The sequence below is a fragment of the Rhipicephalus microplus genome, chromosome 3 (assembly GCF_043290135.1).
Source record: "Rhipicephalus microplus isolate Deutch F79 chromosome 3, USDA_Rmic, whole genome shotgun sequence".
In the NCBI taxonomy this organism is placed as follows: Eukaryota; Metazoa; Arthropoda; class Arachnida; order Ixodida; family Ixodidae; genus Rhipicephalus; species Rhipicephalus microplus.
Window position 1 is genome coordinate 136,358,905 of NC_134702.1, and position 16,927 is coordinate 136,375,831.

The following is a 16,927-nucleotide window of genomic DNA, read 5'->3' on the forward strand; positions in this document are numbered from 1 at the left end:
ATCCCGGATGTCGCCCCGAGAGGATGCACCCTATAAGATGCGAGGGCACACCTGCCTCCTGTTCACTCAGGACAAGGATTTCTCACCATGAGAGACACACTCCTGCTCGCGCTCCTTCTGGGCGCAGTAGCAGTTGCCAACTCCGATGAGAATAACAGTGAGTGTCTCGTCTTTCACTTGATTACTACCAGATGAAGAAGCTGCTAGCACGCAGAGCCACATTGTTGCGTTATATTGTTATGTAGGAAAGCCGAATACTTCAGCTTTCCTTACACTACGCACTGCTGTTAGAACTCGTGCTTCGGGGATTTAGTCTAACGGCTCCCACTGCCGGGCAAATTAGTTTCCCATGTTCCACCAGACGACCAGGTCCTGTGCTTGCTGCTACTAAGTTGTTCCCGTGTACTTCCTAACAAATGCCCACTTAAATTTCTCCCCCTCGCGCATTTGCCGCCTCTTGGAATGCAGCGATCATCCTCCCTACGTGCCACTTGACCGGCTCATGTTCGTTTCCCCTTGATTTCGACCACTATATCTTTAATACCCTTTTGTTCGCTTACGCATTCTTCCTTCTCCCTGTCTCGTAAGGTTGCTTCTATTACTTTCTTTTCACTTGAAGGTGAACCCTTCTAAAGAAAAAGAAGAACAATGAAGTTTACACACCAAGTAAATGCGAACTATCGTCGAGGTATGTAAACCTGTTTTAGCTATTCATAAGGAAAATGTTCCCCTCGTACATTAGAAAAATAATTAAATTTGCTCAGAAGAGATATTGCTTGAATTTATTTATTGTTTGTGCTATCCTCAAAGACTTCAGGACAGGAGTTATGGTATTCCGTCATAGGCTCAAGACGCCTTTCTTGGTATGATGATTGAGTTGCACTAAAGTGACATATTCAAGGTAAAATACTACTTCATATTTTTTACCTATATGGTGCCATATCCGTCAGAAATCACCTGTATGATGTTTATGTTTCATTCAGATCCATGTTCTCAATTCTGGTGCGCAGAACTTGAATAGAAACTGGAGTCAGAATAAATTTTATGAAATATATGCCTGCGTCAGGCACTACCTGACGCTCAAGCTACCAAACATATCGTGCTATCCTCCTTGGCAAAAAAAGGGTCTGGGTTGTATATTTTGTTTTCTTGCATAGAGCTCAAATCACGCCTTAATACAACTGAAAAAAAATAGACTTGCATAACTTACAGGTATAAACTGCTGGTTACAGGTATAAAAAGGTTATAGGTTATAAAGGTTACAGGTATAAACTGCTGTTCCAACGGGTACTTTGTTTGTTTTTAGTATTACATAAGGAGATAGGTTGGCGCCGTGTAAGGCATCGGTTACTCTTCTTCCATAGGTGCAGCTTGAAACTTTGAGGTTCCCTTATTGCATCTAATTGTTGTATTATGACGCAAGCGCATTAATGAATACAAGTCAATAAATTAAATTAATTCGTTATTCCAACCAAACCACCAAGCGATGCTGTGGAATTCAGGCTTGATAATCAACATGTGCGCTGAAAGCTTTTACTTTTACGGGAAAAACGAACTTTTCGTATACAGTGAAATGCAAAATAAAATTATATTCCGACCCCGTCAGTCATACAATGATGCAGAACTCGGAACATCCCGAACAATGGCGTAAATTTCCCTGAGAGACGAGAAATCTTAAGTTAAAAAAACATGCTTTTTTGCGCACCATTAATGTAGTGTCTAAGCTATTTTCATATAGTTCATATATATAAGCATACATGGTGCTTGTTTTTGGTGTGCAGTTGTCCACAGCATCTCAATTTTCAGGCTTAAGATACTTCCACTATCACACATTAGACTTACTTAAATCCACTTGTTCGGGGCCTTTTTTCCTACTGCAAAACAAACCAACTAGTGCTTCGTAGCCTTCAGCGATGCTTTCAAAGCCAAAACAATCTACAAATACTTGATTGCAAACTATTAAATTTATGAAAGGAGATCACACACTAAACAAAAGTTACCACGCATATTCAACCATGTGCAGAGTACTACGAAACCTGTAGTTGTGACCCGCTGACAAATGCAGTCATTCAGGTGCTCTCAATCGTTCCGGAAGGTGACTGGTGTTCGTAAATATTAGTTAAGAAAGGAAGATCGCGTTGTAAAAATTTTTTCTCTAGTCACAGTCTTTAAAATATTTAATGCTCTGTTGAAACATCTAGCTCTTAATATGATGGTGTCTAGGAGGTAATACGTAGAAGAAAATTTAGCCACATGTTATGTCGTATACTTCTCAATGCTTTCTTCAACCTTATTCGACCATAAGTGCTACAGAGAATCCTTTAGAAAACCATGTAAAAGGTCTTAGTTTCACCATAAAAGCCAAGCAGTGGATGCGGTAGCAAGATCTTAGAACGTGACAAAAAATGGCGCTCATCTAGATACGTGCAGCCTGCAGCTGAAGCACCAAGAATGATACTCGAAAGGATAGTACATGTATTCGCAGGAGAAGCGTGAACTAAACAAACTGTCCCAGTTACGTATTTGTGTTTGTGCTACTCGCTGCAACTGTTGTTGATGCAGAACCCAACGCTCTTAGTTATTTCTTTTTTTACCTTTTGGTGCATAGACTGACCTCGGTGAATTTAATGCCGCGCAATGGCACCTCACACAAGATTTGCCAAGAGTTACTGTATACGCCCCGTGTTCCTTCTTTTTTCCTTCCGTATCATTACTCAGTACGGAAAGCGGCCACCTTCTCTTGAGCTGTCTCTGGGCCAGTATAGAAATCATAAGAAAATTTAGGAGCGTTGCGTCATAGAAAACATGTTCAATCTTCTCCAAGATCTACGTACCGTTAGCGTAAAATTTTGTTATAAACAGCCTCTCGTTATGGCTCCGGTACGTGCATGGCACGTGGTTGAGTTGTCTAACGCAGTGCCATGTGGATTCAAAGGTCGTTCTCTCGAACCCTGGGTCTAGCGCATCGGAACAGTTTTAGGGGCGAAGCTCCTTATAGCGCCACCCGTTTGTCCCTCGTAGTCGTAGTAGTAGTCGTAGTGTGTAACCAGTCTTACATTTTGACCTCCAAGGTGGTGCCGGTGAGAGATTTTTTCTGTGCGTTGTTGAACAATAAAAAAAATTCGCAGCCTGCGCGTTAACTAAAAGCTGAATTCTCCTGTCTCTCATTCCCTCTTAGCAGCCATTGGCATGCACGTTGAGCACTCTGCGTAATACTCGCAGGGCATAACCTCCTTAGTTTTAGAAAGGTTTAGTGAGCGTTGGGCCACAGTCCCATGAATACAGTGAACTAGTATATACCATGAACTCGAGGTTGTTAAAGGTGGGAAGTAGACACGAAGTGCAAGCCGTAAGAAAGTGTGCGTGTGCCACATCTCGTTTAGTCCTTGGAATGTCTGCTGGATGGCGGTGCACATGCGGAATATGTGATGAAAAGATGCGAGATGGTGGTACTTGGAGTGTTGAATAGATGGACGAACGGACACGCAGAGAGATGCATGGACGAACGCATGAATGGACGGAAGCAAGAACGAACGGATAGACGGATGCTTCGCCCTACTCTCCATCATGCACTCCATGGATGTGCTGCCATTTTTTTCTGTTTATTTTTCTTTGTGACTTTTAAATTTACTTTTTTATTCATGTATTTACATTACATCGCAGGAGCCCCCAGAGCTACTGTGTATGTAAGGAGGCGACACAATATATATATATATATATATATATATATATATATATATATATATATATAGTGGGAGTAATAATTCAATGGGCCAGTTAGTCTTCGTGAAGGTATGGGATATGGCACAACGGGAGCGTTGTGCCATATCCACGCCAAGAACTGAACAGCACGTGATATGAACCGTAGGTGGATGTAGACGGACAGTTGGCTTCGTTCTCAGTGTTGACAGTGGTTCTTCCTCTTTTTTACTTTCTTTTTTTTCTTTCTTTTTTCGTTTTTTTTCCTTCTTCCAGTTCCCTCTCACTCTCGCAAACGTCTTTCAAGGCGAGAGGGACGCGGCAGCAAGGAAGTTTGGAAGCTCATGTCAATATAACTTATCCCCTGATGAAGGGAGGTCCCCTCCCGAAACTGTTGGGAAATAAATATATTTATCCTTGTTGACAACGCTCCCGTTGTGCCATATCCTATATATATATATATATATATATATATATATATATATATATATATATATATATATGTGTGTGTGTGTGTGTGTGTGTGTGCGTGTGTGTGTGTGTGTGTGTGTGGAAACGTTGATAATTGCAGGAAATACGTTCGTGGACATATCTGGGACATGATGGCGCCGAAGATGGCAGAAATCGGCCGAAAGTGCTCATCTAATTGCCATTGCCACAAAACGTGCCTAACAGACACCCTAGACGGCTAAATATTTGACTGCACGTATCCCTTGCCCTCAACAACAAACCTCTATTTAGGTACCAACACCTACTTAATCTGAAGAATCAGTGGTATTCTAACGTCTTTTAAGCTTCTGTAATTGTCTTTCTTTCTTTTCAACCTGCTTATTTTATTGCAGATTTTCCAAGCTGGAAAAACTACGGCAAGGGAGGTGCAAGGTGTGCAAGAGCGTTTGATCTCCAGCTGGTAGGTACATTCTCTGAATACATGCTAGTGCGCGTCAAATGCTATGGCCTGTGAACAAAAACGGCATATGTTTGTGAGAAAAAAAGCACCAAATACCATTTTTATGTGCTTCTAACCTACGCTTCTAAGGAAGACACGCCCTTATTATATTCAAAGTCGATATTGCAATGCATTTCTTTTCCTGGCTATTACTCAAAGTAAAGTTACGTTACTTCAGTAATTTCTTCATTTCGTTTCAGTCCTGCAAAGAATGAATAAAGATAGGCTTCACAAGGAATTTCTACATCAAGGAAACATTTTGAGGGTGCTATATCTTTGTACTTCTGTAGAATGCTAAAGCGGGAGTACTACGTGTCGGCAGGCTGATACTATTATCATAAGATCTGTTTAGGGTGGTTGCGGTTGGTCTACTGCGAACAAATACTCCCATTATTATGAACCGGCAAGCACTTTCTTCGCCCTCTCCTTCATCATCTTGCGTTTGTCTTGGGCTTTGCTTCCAAAAAACACACAAACGTTCGTCGTTACAAATGATGCAATATCCAGTTACTTTGACAGGGGAGATCAGAGCATAGAGTCAAAGAAAGAGAACGAAAGGCAGAGAAATAACGCTATTGAACGATAAAAATTATAAAAGAAAACGATTCTTCGCGCGACGAGATTCAATCCCGCGTATCTACGCTCTGAGGGGCGGCGTCTTAAATACCCAGTCACACGGAAACCATAGCAGGACATCGCACAGCCTTCTTAAGTGTAGTATAACAAGGCAATATGAAAGAGAAGTAAGGCTGAGGGGAACATTATGACAGGGTGAGTTGACCTCAGAAGCTTGACCACTCCTTCATTCTTCCTTACCAAAAAAAAAACACTCGTCAATTACTAGAATGTCAAGTTGCTTTTGGGAAAAAATGATGCAGCAAAGTTTTGCCAGGTCCCTGTTTCGGAGATAGTGCTATGACATAAAAAATAGACTTTAAGGGTTTTCATAGACGAAAACGTATTTAGGCACACGTACTTTTGCTCGTTACGCCATGCAATGAACAGCAACGAGTACACGTGTATAGAAATCTTTGTTTATTCATCAACACCCATAAAAGCCAAAGCGAATTTGCCTTCCGTATCATTGTTTTTGAAATGGGGCGAGTTTTTTCAGCACGTGAACATATGAAAGAAGGACAGAGTACGCAAAAATCGGTCGTGTACCGAAAAAAAAACTTCTCAGTATGACTACAGACAAAAAAGTCCTAGCATCCACTTCTGAAACAAAGACCTGGCAGAAGTCTGTTGCACCATTTTTAGAAAAACAACTAAAGCCTCTAATAATTGTTGACCTGTATTTTGGTAAAGAAAGGACGAGGAAGGGTGAAAGGTCCAGGGGAGACATTGAATGATTGATATGTGGGGTTTAACACTCCAATATCACCATATGACTATGAGAGACGCCGTAGTGGAGGGCTCCGAAAATTTTGACCACCTGAGAATCTTTAACGTGCACCCAAATCTGAGCACACGGTTTTACAACATTTCCCCCTCCACCTGAAATGCAGTTGCCGCAGCCGGGATTCGATCCTGCGACCTGCAGGTCAGCAGCCAAGTACCTTAGCCACTATACCAGCACAGCGGAGCAAAGGGGAGATAATAAAGCACGGCTTAGAAACAAGGAGAAAGACGAAAATGATCGAGAAAACTAAAGGTGGCAAGAAAAGCAGCATAGAAAGAGAGATAAAAGACAGAGATATAAAGAAAAGAGGAAGCGAGAGAAGCACAGAAAGAGAGACACAGAAATGAATGGAATATGCATAAAAAACAAAAAAATGAGAATTTCAGAGAGAGCAACAAATAAAATTCAACAAAGAGGAGAAACACTTCAAGAAACACACAAAGGGGAGAAAAGAAACAGGTGAAAGAAAGTTCGCAAAACATAGCAAAACGGTAAATGTCCGGAATACCTGGGTTGCGATCAGCGTTGCTGCCACTTTAGCATTGGATCTTCATTGAAACGTATGCTGATGTCTTCAATTTACTAATTAGTAATATATTTTTGTGCTATTTTATGTAATGAGAAGGAACAAAACTGTACTATAATATAATATTAGGGTAAACTAAGCTGTTGGTTATGGCTTTTCTGCAAGCCGCTTTTACAAAGTTTATTACGACTTTTGGGTAATTTGTTAAATATGGCTTAAGAAATGTATTTTGCCTTTGTAGTTCTGCAAATCTAAGTTTTTGATACTCGCCCTCGCTAAAATATTGAGTGCATGTATTTTTTCTAGCCCTTCCGAGTCCGCTGTCGGTACCTGTGTAAAGGATGGCCAGTCCGTGCTGTCAATGAAGCTGATGGCGAGCCTTGCGCTGTAAGTAAATATTACGCTTGAGCCCCTGCTTGTTTTCGAGTACAATTTTGCCATTTAGCACGTGCACTAAGTAACAGATTGATCGTGCTTTAGTATAATGAGTGCTGAAAGCACGTTTGTATTTTTGTTGTGACGTTGAGTAGATGTTGGCTGCGAAATTAAACAGTAGATATTTTAACCACTGGTGTAATTCCCAGCAATTAAGGCTATCACTTGATGCATACTTATGAAAGCTGGAATTTCTCCTTCTTCCTAATTCTATTGAACTACAAGAGCAGAGAGGGTTTTCCTATAGAAGAATGCCAATTCAGCCACATATATTTCAAGCTCCTTTCACGAAAAGTGGCACGTCTTGTAAAAAACACATCAGAACATTTCTAATGACGCTAACCTCAAAAGAAATAGCTTGTTTCGTCAATCCAGCTTGCAGAAATCGGCCGCATAGTTTTTGAGTTCTTTATACTTATCTGCAACACGGAAAGTCGTGAAAGTCGACGCTACTCGCAGTGCAAAGCCATGTCTCGTCACAGAAAATTAAGAAGGACACAAGTATTGGCTCTGGTGTAAAACACTCCATGGTTTTCAGTCATTTATTGCATACGCAGAGAGTGAGACAAATCATGGTATGGATGAAGGCATTTCACGTAAACACTCAATTATTTCGATACTTACAATAGGCTGCATCAGCCTGGCACTAACGGTACATGCGAGGCCAGCTGCTATATGGATCATAAGCAAATGTTTCTCGAATGTATGTTCTTCTATTACGCTTCTGTATGAGTGAACAGCTGTTGTAGGCATATTTGTGAACGAACCAATTAAAAGCCAGTACAGTAATAACAAAGAGCATCAACCTTTGCGAGCAGCCGTTGCTACTCATATAGTTTGTACACTGGTATGACGTTTGCCATCACACCTTATTAGCCAATGGGAAGAAAAAAGATCTAATGAATCACGAAATTTCATAGCTCAATGCATGACTAATAATGCCAAAGCATTGTACTTGAATTCAGGTTCATGGATTTTTCACGTCAAAAAAACAAACTAGGCACTAAGGAAAAACTTTTCGCCTAATTAGTCGCACTAAGATGTAGGGACACTTTCTAGCGCTGCTATTTTTTAAACACAGGCGACAGATCGATTGTTCTTATGCGATCTACATCCATACCACCGTTGAGTAGGGCCGTCACCTTTGCTGGACTTCCACAATAGCAAGGAACGCGAAAAAAAAATCAAGGTGGACCTAGGGAGAAAAAAGGAGAACAAGCGCCGGCCCAGCTGGCCCAGCTGTTTACCATTTCGCTTACTTTGATGAGATTTCTCAATGCTTTGCTGTATTCGATATTCAATTTTATATTGTATAGTCTCTTCTTCCATAGTAGAAGTTCAGTTTACACACCTTTGCCTTCTGGCAGTTTTTCATTGCCGTCTCTGACGTACAGCATATCCTAATATTTTTTTCAAGAGAACAAGAACAAACGTTTGCGGATGTGAAGCACTAATGTTGGCATGTGTAACATCAAATTAAACTCACTTTTTAAGTAAGCTTTACATGATACAGCCCAAGAACACAAAGACCATGAATTCAACTCAATTGATCAGAATGTTAGTAATGCGGCAAGTTGCAGCGAAATATTTCTATATACAGATCACGTAAAATGGCCCGGATATCAATGTTATTTAACCTAGCAATAAAAAGAATCAGGTGGGCTTCTTTTGGCTTTGTGTGTAAGATGTATTCATACGGCAAATTTTTAGGAAAATCTTAGGATACAAAAATACACAATTTGTAAGTAGCCAGGAAGGTTTAGAGCGTATTTATAGTCAAACAAAAGAAAATTATTTACGAGTAAAAATTTGAAAACGAAGCGAAGCTTTCTATTGTAAGTATTCATTCAGAGACTTCTTATATGTCTGCGGCGTTTCAGTGTTACTGAAATATCATACTACGTCTGATCCACTCAACCCAGGCTCTTTTCCGTGGAACTGGAACATGCCAGAACGGACGCTGCGTAGTAGGCAGTTCTACGTCGTCTGTTACCCAGCCTGACACAGAATTTGCTGGAAGGGGGCGTCCCGAACTGACTCCAGAGACAAGCACAGAACGCCAACGTGAACCCGAAGGACCACAGTCTTCCACTGACGCTGAGCCAGAGAGCCCAGTCGATGTAGAAACAACTGCCCCAGAAGCGTCTTCTGAGCCTGAATCTTCCTCCGAACCTGAAAAGGAACCTGAAGTGGAACCCGAGACACAACCTGAAGTAGCTTCGGCACCCGAAGGTGACGACGCTTCCCGCGACGAAGAACCTGTGCCGGAAGCAGAACCAAGTCCTCAACCAGAGGAAGCCCAACCTGATGCACAACCTGAGGCTGAGCCGGAAGCTGAACGACAAGCACAGCCACAGCCAGACGCAGAGCCGCAACCAGAAGCACAACCTGAAGCCCAACCCGAAGCGCAACCAGAGCCACAGCCTGAATCACAGCCAGACGCTGCAGCTGAGCAACAGCCAGAAGCACAGCCTGAGCCACAACCTGAAGCGGAACCAGAGCCGCAGCCTGAACAAGAGCCAGACGCCGCAGCGGAGCTACAGCCAGAAGCACAGCCTGAGCCACAGCCCGCAGCGCAACCAGAGCCGCAGCCTGAGCAACAGCCAGAAGCACAGCCTGAGCCACAACCTGAAGCGCAGCCAGAACTGCAGCCTGAACAACAACCAGAAGCACAGCCTGAGCCACAACCTGAAGCGCAACCACAGCCGCAGCCTGAACAACAGCCAGAAGCACAACCTGAGCCACAACCAGAAGCGCAACCAGAGCCGCAGCCTGAACAACAGCCAGAAGAAAAACCTGAGCCACAACCCGAAGCGCAACCAGAACCGCAGCCTCAGCCACAGCCAGAGGTGGAGCCTCAGCCAGCACCTGAAGCGCAACCAGAAGTCACATTCGAAGCACAACCCGAAGTGCTAGCGGCACAACCTGCTGAAGCACCAGTTGAACAACCACCATTTCTGCCACAAGGCCAACAAGGCGGTGCGACCCAGCCCGTACCGCTACCAGGCGGCTATGTTGAAAATGAGATTCTTCAATAAATGTAGTTTCGTAACTGTTAGGTATAAAAAGTATTTTTCAGTCATTGCCGCTACACATAGTAGTCGAGAATACGAAGTCTCTAGCTCACTAGCGTTATGGTTGTTTCGCTAAACGCGCATATGTGCAGCGCTATTTTTTCTACTCACTTGAATCTTTCTCTGATACTCACCTTTTCTCTAAAGTGAACAAAAACTGAAGCGTGTCCGAGTCTTAATGTAGTCATTTATTTAATTCTGACTGTGCTGAGCAATGCGTGCAATGTTGGCTAGCATTAGCTGCTGTCGGTTATTGTTGCAAATAGAAATGTAAATGATGGCAACTAATGGTCGACTGGTATACGAAATATCACAGTGATAGTTTTTTATAAACCACTAAATTTCTACTAACTTTGCTATGATAAAGCATACAACTGAATGTTTTTTTCAAGCAAGCGCACATTAAAAAAAAGCATCGCAATAGGCTGCAGCAACATTCACGCCACCTTTTCATAGCAAGGTTGGTGAAGGAAAAAATAGGCAATATGCTTCGAGACTATTAGAGGTAATCTAAAAGAAGTCATAACAATGTGACGTCTCCTTTGCTTATTTACTGAGAGGAGTAGCGCAATTGATGACACGTTCACGCACGCGAAATTCGTTACAGTTTGCATGCTTGAGTGACTAGCACTTTCTCTAGTGCCCTTCATGAAGCGTCTGAGACACTCATACTAACGCATGAGCGTATTTAACATGTGTGGCGCTGATATCCGGAGCATTGCTTCAGTCAGAATTTATAAAAAGGTGCCGTGGCACTCGAACTGATTGGTCTCAAGTTATGGGAACGAATGTGCTGTTGAAAATGCCCATGTTTTTATTACCTTAGGTGCTTACACTTGAACCTGTTCCTAACAAAATGAGAGCATCAAATAAGAATTATCAGCATTTCTTCTTCAAAGAATTAAGTTCAAATCATCATAACCGTTTCTTAGAAGCCATGCTTGGCATTTGATATTCCGGATAAAACCAGTCTTTCACTGAGGCGGACCCCTCCATCGTTCATATAATTCCCATAAATGCATGTGGAGTAAGCATGGATGTACCCCCGAGTGGTTATGACACTTGTCTTCGAACAGTCAGGGTCCGGGTTAAAAGACAGTTTTGGTGAGCAAACATATTTTGTTTATTCATATATTTACTACGCTTTCAGTTTCACGTTTGCACAGTCTATCACGTCACCTTACTCCTTTTAGTTGTTTCACAAGGCCTTCTTTTCTTTTGTCTCTTGAATTGTTTTAAAATTAGTATCAGTGGACAATCCGTTTCAGTGCCTCATAAACCGTTGAGATAGATTTTCTTAAAGTCAGGGTTTGAGCTTGACTGGAGCTCTTATCATGGCATTCAGCTGCAATACCCAAGAGCCATGCTCACTGCCTGGAAGTGCTAGGGCGGAATCCAATGTGCGTCCGCAAATTCTCGAGGAGGACCGACGTTAAATATTGCCTGTTAGAAGCGTAAAAGCGCACCTGTGCTTACACTACGGGAGATCCGTAACGAGTTGGTCACAAGTGTGATTCTTGGCATAGCGACTGCACTTCGATAGCGCGATATTTAGGCACACCTGCGAACAAGCTATGCGCATTAAGAGAACTCTCTTCCTATCGATCAAAATCATTATTAGTCACTGTTGCATGCGTTGCCCCTTAGAAGAGTTGTCGGTAGATGGCTAATTTGAATACGTGCATTGGTGGCGTAGTTACGGTTACGGGTAATATCTCTAATTATTACGGGTAATATTTACGAGTATGTGTCGCTAGTATGTGGGTATGTGCCACAGGTGATTGACATTTTGTATCTACTCAGGAATGACAAGAACACACATGGGCAATTTTAACGCGTTAGCGTTATGCAATACCCGACAACGGTAGCGTCGACCCAACGAAGGCATAGAATAAATGTCAGTGTTAAGAAAAACCTCACATAGGCAGCGTTGACGCCTCGACGTATGCAAATAATAAATTTTAGGGTCCCAGCAGGAATCTAACGCAAGCATTCTGCGTGGCAGTCAAGCATTCTGCCAAAGAGCTACGACAGGTCTCGCAACTATTTTTTAAAAACACGCTAATCTTCGCGAAACTTTATTAGTGGTTGCAGTGCTTGCTACTCAATTTTATAAACATTACATATGTACTCCTTTGGTACAGCCGTCACGTCGGGTGAACTTCCATTGGGGTTAGGTGCCATGCGCTGAAGTTTATATATGTGCCAGTGTCCACGGCCAACATCTTCACGACGATCAGCGCTTCATATCACTTTCTTGTGTTTTAGATGCGGAAGCATCTTATACTCGCGCCTTGTAGTGCGCCGTCCGCGCCGTCCGCGCCGTCCGCACCGCTTCTCGAACATTCGACAGCTGACGCGCGCGCATGCGCCGTCGCGCCGTCGCCCACTCTTCCACCATCTGTGCATCCCTTCCTCCTCTACACACCGCGCGCGCTTCACTCCTCCACCATCTGTGCACCCTTCCTCCTCTACACACCGCGTTCGACATCTACAATTCTCCTGATTCTCCAGTGGACGCGCATGTGGCGTCGCGCTTCGAGAACATTCAACAGCTGACAGTGCATGCGCCGTCGTGCTGTATATATACTCAAGGTCGGCGCTCGCTCGCTCAGTTGCCGCTCGTCGGTTGGTTTGTACGGCGCGTCGACGTCCAAGGTCGCGGTGAAATGAATTCCAACGAATCCACAAACACAATGATCGACGTCCCTTCGACCAGCGCCGCCCTTTCGCATACGTGTGTACGTGTTCACTCATTTAACACCCCCTCCTACAACCACGTTAACCAATTTAGCCATCGACCCAAGTAAGTCGCAATTTAACACTCCATTTCACAACCACGTTAACCAATTTAGCCATCGACCCAAGTAAGTCGCACTTTAACACCCCGTTAACCAATTATATGGTCCGCATCCTCCTCAGTGTTCCCCCGAGGGAAGCAGCGGGCAATTTTTTTAATGCGCATGTTCCAGTTTGCATTGTTGCGCAAGTGCAAAGAACTGTATATAAACACCTGAAACTCCTCAACATATGTCTGTGCGTGCGAAATTTTTACATGTATTTAGCGTCATTTCACGACGTGTCGCTCAATTTAAACAAAATGCAACATGGTCGCCTTCCCTCCGCATGCTTCGCATAGCGTCGATTCTCAGGTACGTGAGTCTGGCGGATTTGTTTACTGTACACTGATATCAGAGATCTTGCGCAGTGTCTCTTGATGTTTGAGAGCAAACTATCGCGAACGCATCCACGTTGACGCTTATTGATATCTATTTCGACGGCTAACGTCCCATATAATGCTTGTGGTCATAAAAGCTTGTGGTAGCTGTACTTTAGTTAACGGTGAGAGCGGAATCAGAGAAAGCGCTGTTACAGCCAGCAGAGCCGTCCCTGAACGGTCGCTGAACATTGGCTAAGGTGACCTACTCACGACATGTTATAGTACTGAATGCTACTGCCCAACTAGAGAGAAACGCAACACACGTCTTCATACGCTGTTGGCTAGCAGCAATTTTTCGCGAGGTGATCGTAAGTGGAGCACGTGGTGGTACTTCCAGACGACGCAGAGCTGTTTTAAGTGTGAATACACTTTATAAGCGACCCCAAACCATCCACCGCCGTCGGCGGCGTCCGCAGTCTTCTCTCTATCTTTAAAAGAAAGAGGACTTGGCGGGCCGCAGCGCGACGCTCTACCGAATAAGCCATGGACGCGACGCTGATATCGGTGTCGCTCCTCCGCTCTCCTCGCTCGCTGCAGCTTCGCGCGCACCCCTCTCTCTCGCGCGCCCGCCTTCTCTCTCAGTCTCCTGTTGAGAGCGGGTCATGCGATGGATGTCCCGGGGCAACGCTACCATCTGGATATAAGGCGCGTTACTGACACCGATATACATATATATATATATATATATATATAGAGAGAGAGAGAGAGAGAGAGAGAGAGAAAGAGAGAGAGAGAGAAGACTGCGGTCGCCGCCGACGGCGGTGGATGGTTTGGGGTCGCTTATAAAGTGTATTCACACTATATATATATATATATATATATATATATATATATATATATATATATATATATATATATATATATATATATATATATATATATATATATATATATATATATATATATATATAAACTGTTTTTTTTTTGGTATAGATAAGTGTAATGGGCGAGGTGATGATTGGTGTAATCTCGCCAACTTGCGTCCTGGTAACGCATGTAAAAAAATGCATTTCTCCAGTTCGAAATGCGCTAAATGAACCTGAAGCTATAAAGACGCGTTGAATGAATAGTCATGCATGGTCCGTTACTGCACTTTACAAAAATCACTGTGAAAGAAGGTTGGTAGATAAAAAGAAGTGCTGAAGACCACCTGGCGGTGGCGCAGAGTGGTAGTCTGCCCAGCCTTTGTTGACATTAACTGCAATTCCATGGGTTCGAGTACCATTCTCATAGCTTACTTGCTTTCTGATTGTGCACATTTTTTGAGATCAGTTCCTCGACAGAAATACGTCTCTGAAGTCTTTGCTGGCCCCGGAATAAAAGACTGTCATGTTTCAAAAAAAAAACAAGTAAGTGATCCTTTTGTCATATGAACCTGAATAACATGCAAGTTAAGCTTGTCTACACAGAAGTAGTCAATATAAGAGAGAATGCACAATACCTCTTAATGCTTGACAGCTATAATGCCATTTAACGTGAACCCACGCATGTTAACGATTAAGGATACCTTTCCGTTTCCAAGACTAGCACCTATGGTGAATGAATAATAAGAGTAATTGTATATTATTGATAAAACTAATAATAGTTGTTATCATTTAATGTACATTGAGCACTATCTGACAGGAAAAGGTTGCTACGTTATACTCGCTGGGCGTAACTTCTTTGGTTTTAGAAAGGTTTAGCGAGCGTTGGGCCGCAGTGCCATGAATACAGTGACCTAGTATATAACATGAACTTGAGGTGGTTAAAGGTGGGAAGTAGACCCGAAGCGCAAGCCGTAAAAACGTGTGCATGTGCCACCTCTTGTTTAGTCCTTGGAATGTCCGCTGAATGGCGGTGCTTCTATATGGGGAATATATGATGAATAGATGCGAGATGGTCGTACTTGGAGTGTTGAATAGATGGACGAACGGACACACAGACAGATGCATGGATGGACGCATGAACAGATGCAGGGGCGGATGCATGGACGATCGCAGAGACGGACGCACGAACAGACGCACGCACGGACGGGTGGATGGACGCATGGACGGTCTCCCAGATGAACGCATGGACCAACGGAAGCAAGAACAAATGGACGGACGAGTGCTTCGACCCACTCTCCATCATTCACTCTGTGGATATGCTGCCATTTTTTTATTCAATCCCCGTGCAAACGCGCGCTCTTCAGCGGCAGCCGTTGGACCACCTTAGTTTAGAGAGGGGTCGTGATGCGACTACAGGAGGGGTAGGGCTGCTCGCATCACACGTGCTTCTAAGCGTTTTTTCATGGAAACGCGATAGACGTGCGTCCCTCTCCAATATCATACGGTTGGAAATTTTGTTCCTTGATGTTCCTTCATTGTGCCTGGAAGCATGCGGCGGCCACCTCACCGAGCTAGTTACGCTGCGGCGTCATCGTGACGCGTTCTCAATGGTTGCACCAATAGAGCCACGAACAGCGAACGCTATACCTGAAAGGACGTTTCACTTAAAGGGCCAGCGTGACCACCAACATTGTGATAACGAAGAATTTAAGACACTGCCCTTGGATCTGTACACAAACGAATAATAAAAGCTCCTTTATATTATTCCCGTCGTTAGGCACTGCTAGAAAGGCTCCCTTCTCCATGACCACAAAACACAGGCGAAGGCTAGATAATAGGTGGGACATAAAGACCCACAGAAGAGAATATTGAACAGTTGGATTGGGCACATCTGGCTGGCATTGATGAAACATAGGAGGCGCTGCTCAAGCACTTTTTCCTCCATTGAGAATGCGGCCGCCACAGCCACGGTTCCATCACGCCACCTGCGGGTAAGCAGCTGAGTTCCTTAGCCACTGGACCATGGCACGTTGAAAAATGTATAAACAAACTCCTGAAGTCATAGATGCCAGTGCGAGCTGTAGTATTAAAAGGTGAGGATGTAGTCAGAGAGAGTGGTGGGATGGCTAGGAGAGTCATCACTGAATGTACGCTGAACTTGCGCTAAGGTCGCCTACTCACGGTATGTTATCGAGGGAAACGCAACCCGCGTCGTGTATACGCCGATGGCCAGCCTTTCTTTTTCGGGAGATGAGAGTAAGTGGAGGACGCTGAGTTACATGCAAGCAACGCAGAAATTCTTGGGAAGGAGGGGGCGGGGGGGCAAAGCTCTCCATGCCGTGGGTCGTGCGTGCGCGATGTATGTAGTCGTCGTAGTAGTAGGTAGCCACCTCCACGGCCGGACTAGAGGAGCGCCACGGGCACACCCTTTTCAATTAAGGAGGAAACGCACGCGCGTTCTTCATGAATAAAAATATAGTTGATTCTGATGAAATAAATAACAGAGACGTGTATTGCTGACTCAAACTTCAACAAAGTTTGCCTTTAATTTGATGCTTACTAAAAAACTAAAAAATAGTATCAGAAGGTCGCACTTTGAGCAACATCTGGCCAGAAAGAGTTGCCATGTCAAACTCGTTGGGCGTAACCTCCTTGATTTTAGCAAAGTATAGCGATGGTTTGGCTGCAGTGCCATGAATATAGTGAAGTAGTATGTATCCATGAACTAGTGGCAGTGAAAGGTGGGAAGTATACACGAAGCGCAGGTTTTAAAAAAGTGCGTGAGTGCCACATATAGTTTAGTCCTTGCTATGTGC

The 16,927-nt window shown here is 43.6% G+C and overlaps 1 protein-coding gene across 2 annotated transcripts; it reads left to right on the forward strand.

Annotated features, from left to right (window-relative positions):
- On the forward strand, nt 1–10,069 carry LOC119171236 (uncharacterized). Of its 2 annotated transcripts, XM_075890303.1 has the most exons (5): nt 58–157; nt 620–688; nt 4,542–4,609; nt 6,883–6,963; nt 8,934–10,069. In XM_075890303.1, exons 2-5 carry the CDS (start codon nt 649–651, stop codon nt 10,047–10,049), a joined length of 1,305 nt encoding a protein of 434 aa, XP_075746418.1. In that variant the 5' UTR covers nt 58–157; nt 620–648; the 3' UTR covers nt 10,050–10,069. The 2 variants fall into 2 exon arrangements, with proteins under 2 accessions (XP_037278094.2, XP_075746418.1); XM_037422197.2 differs by lacking the exon at nt 620–688 and having other exon boundaries at nt 1–157.
- Nucleotides 10,070–16,927: the final 6,858 nt, after the last annotated feature.

Coding starts and splice junctions, on each gene's coding strand:
- LOC119171236 (XM_037422197.2), top strand. CDS start 88: ATGAGAGACACACTCCTGCTCGCGCTCCTTCTGGGCGCAGTAGCAGTT. Junction 158..4,541: donor CAACTCCGATGAGAATAACA/GTGAGTGTCTCG, acceptor ATTTTATTGCAG/ATTTTCCAAGCTGGAAAAAC. Junction 4,610..6,882: donor GAGCGTTTGATCTCCAGCTG/GTAGGTACATTC, acceptor TATTTTTTCTAG/CCCTTCCGAGTCCGCTGTCG.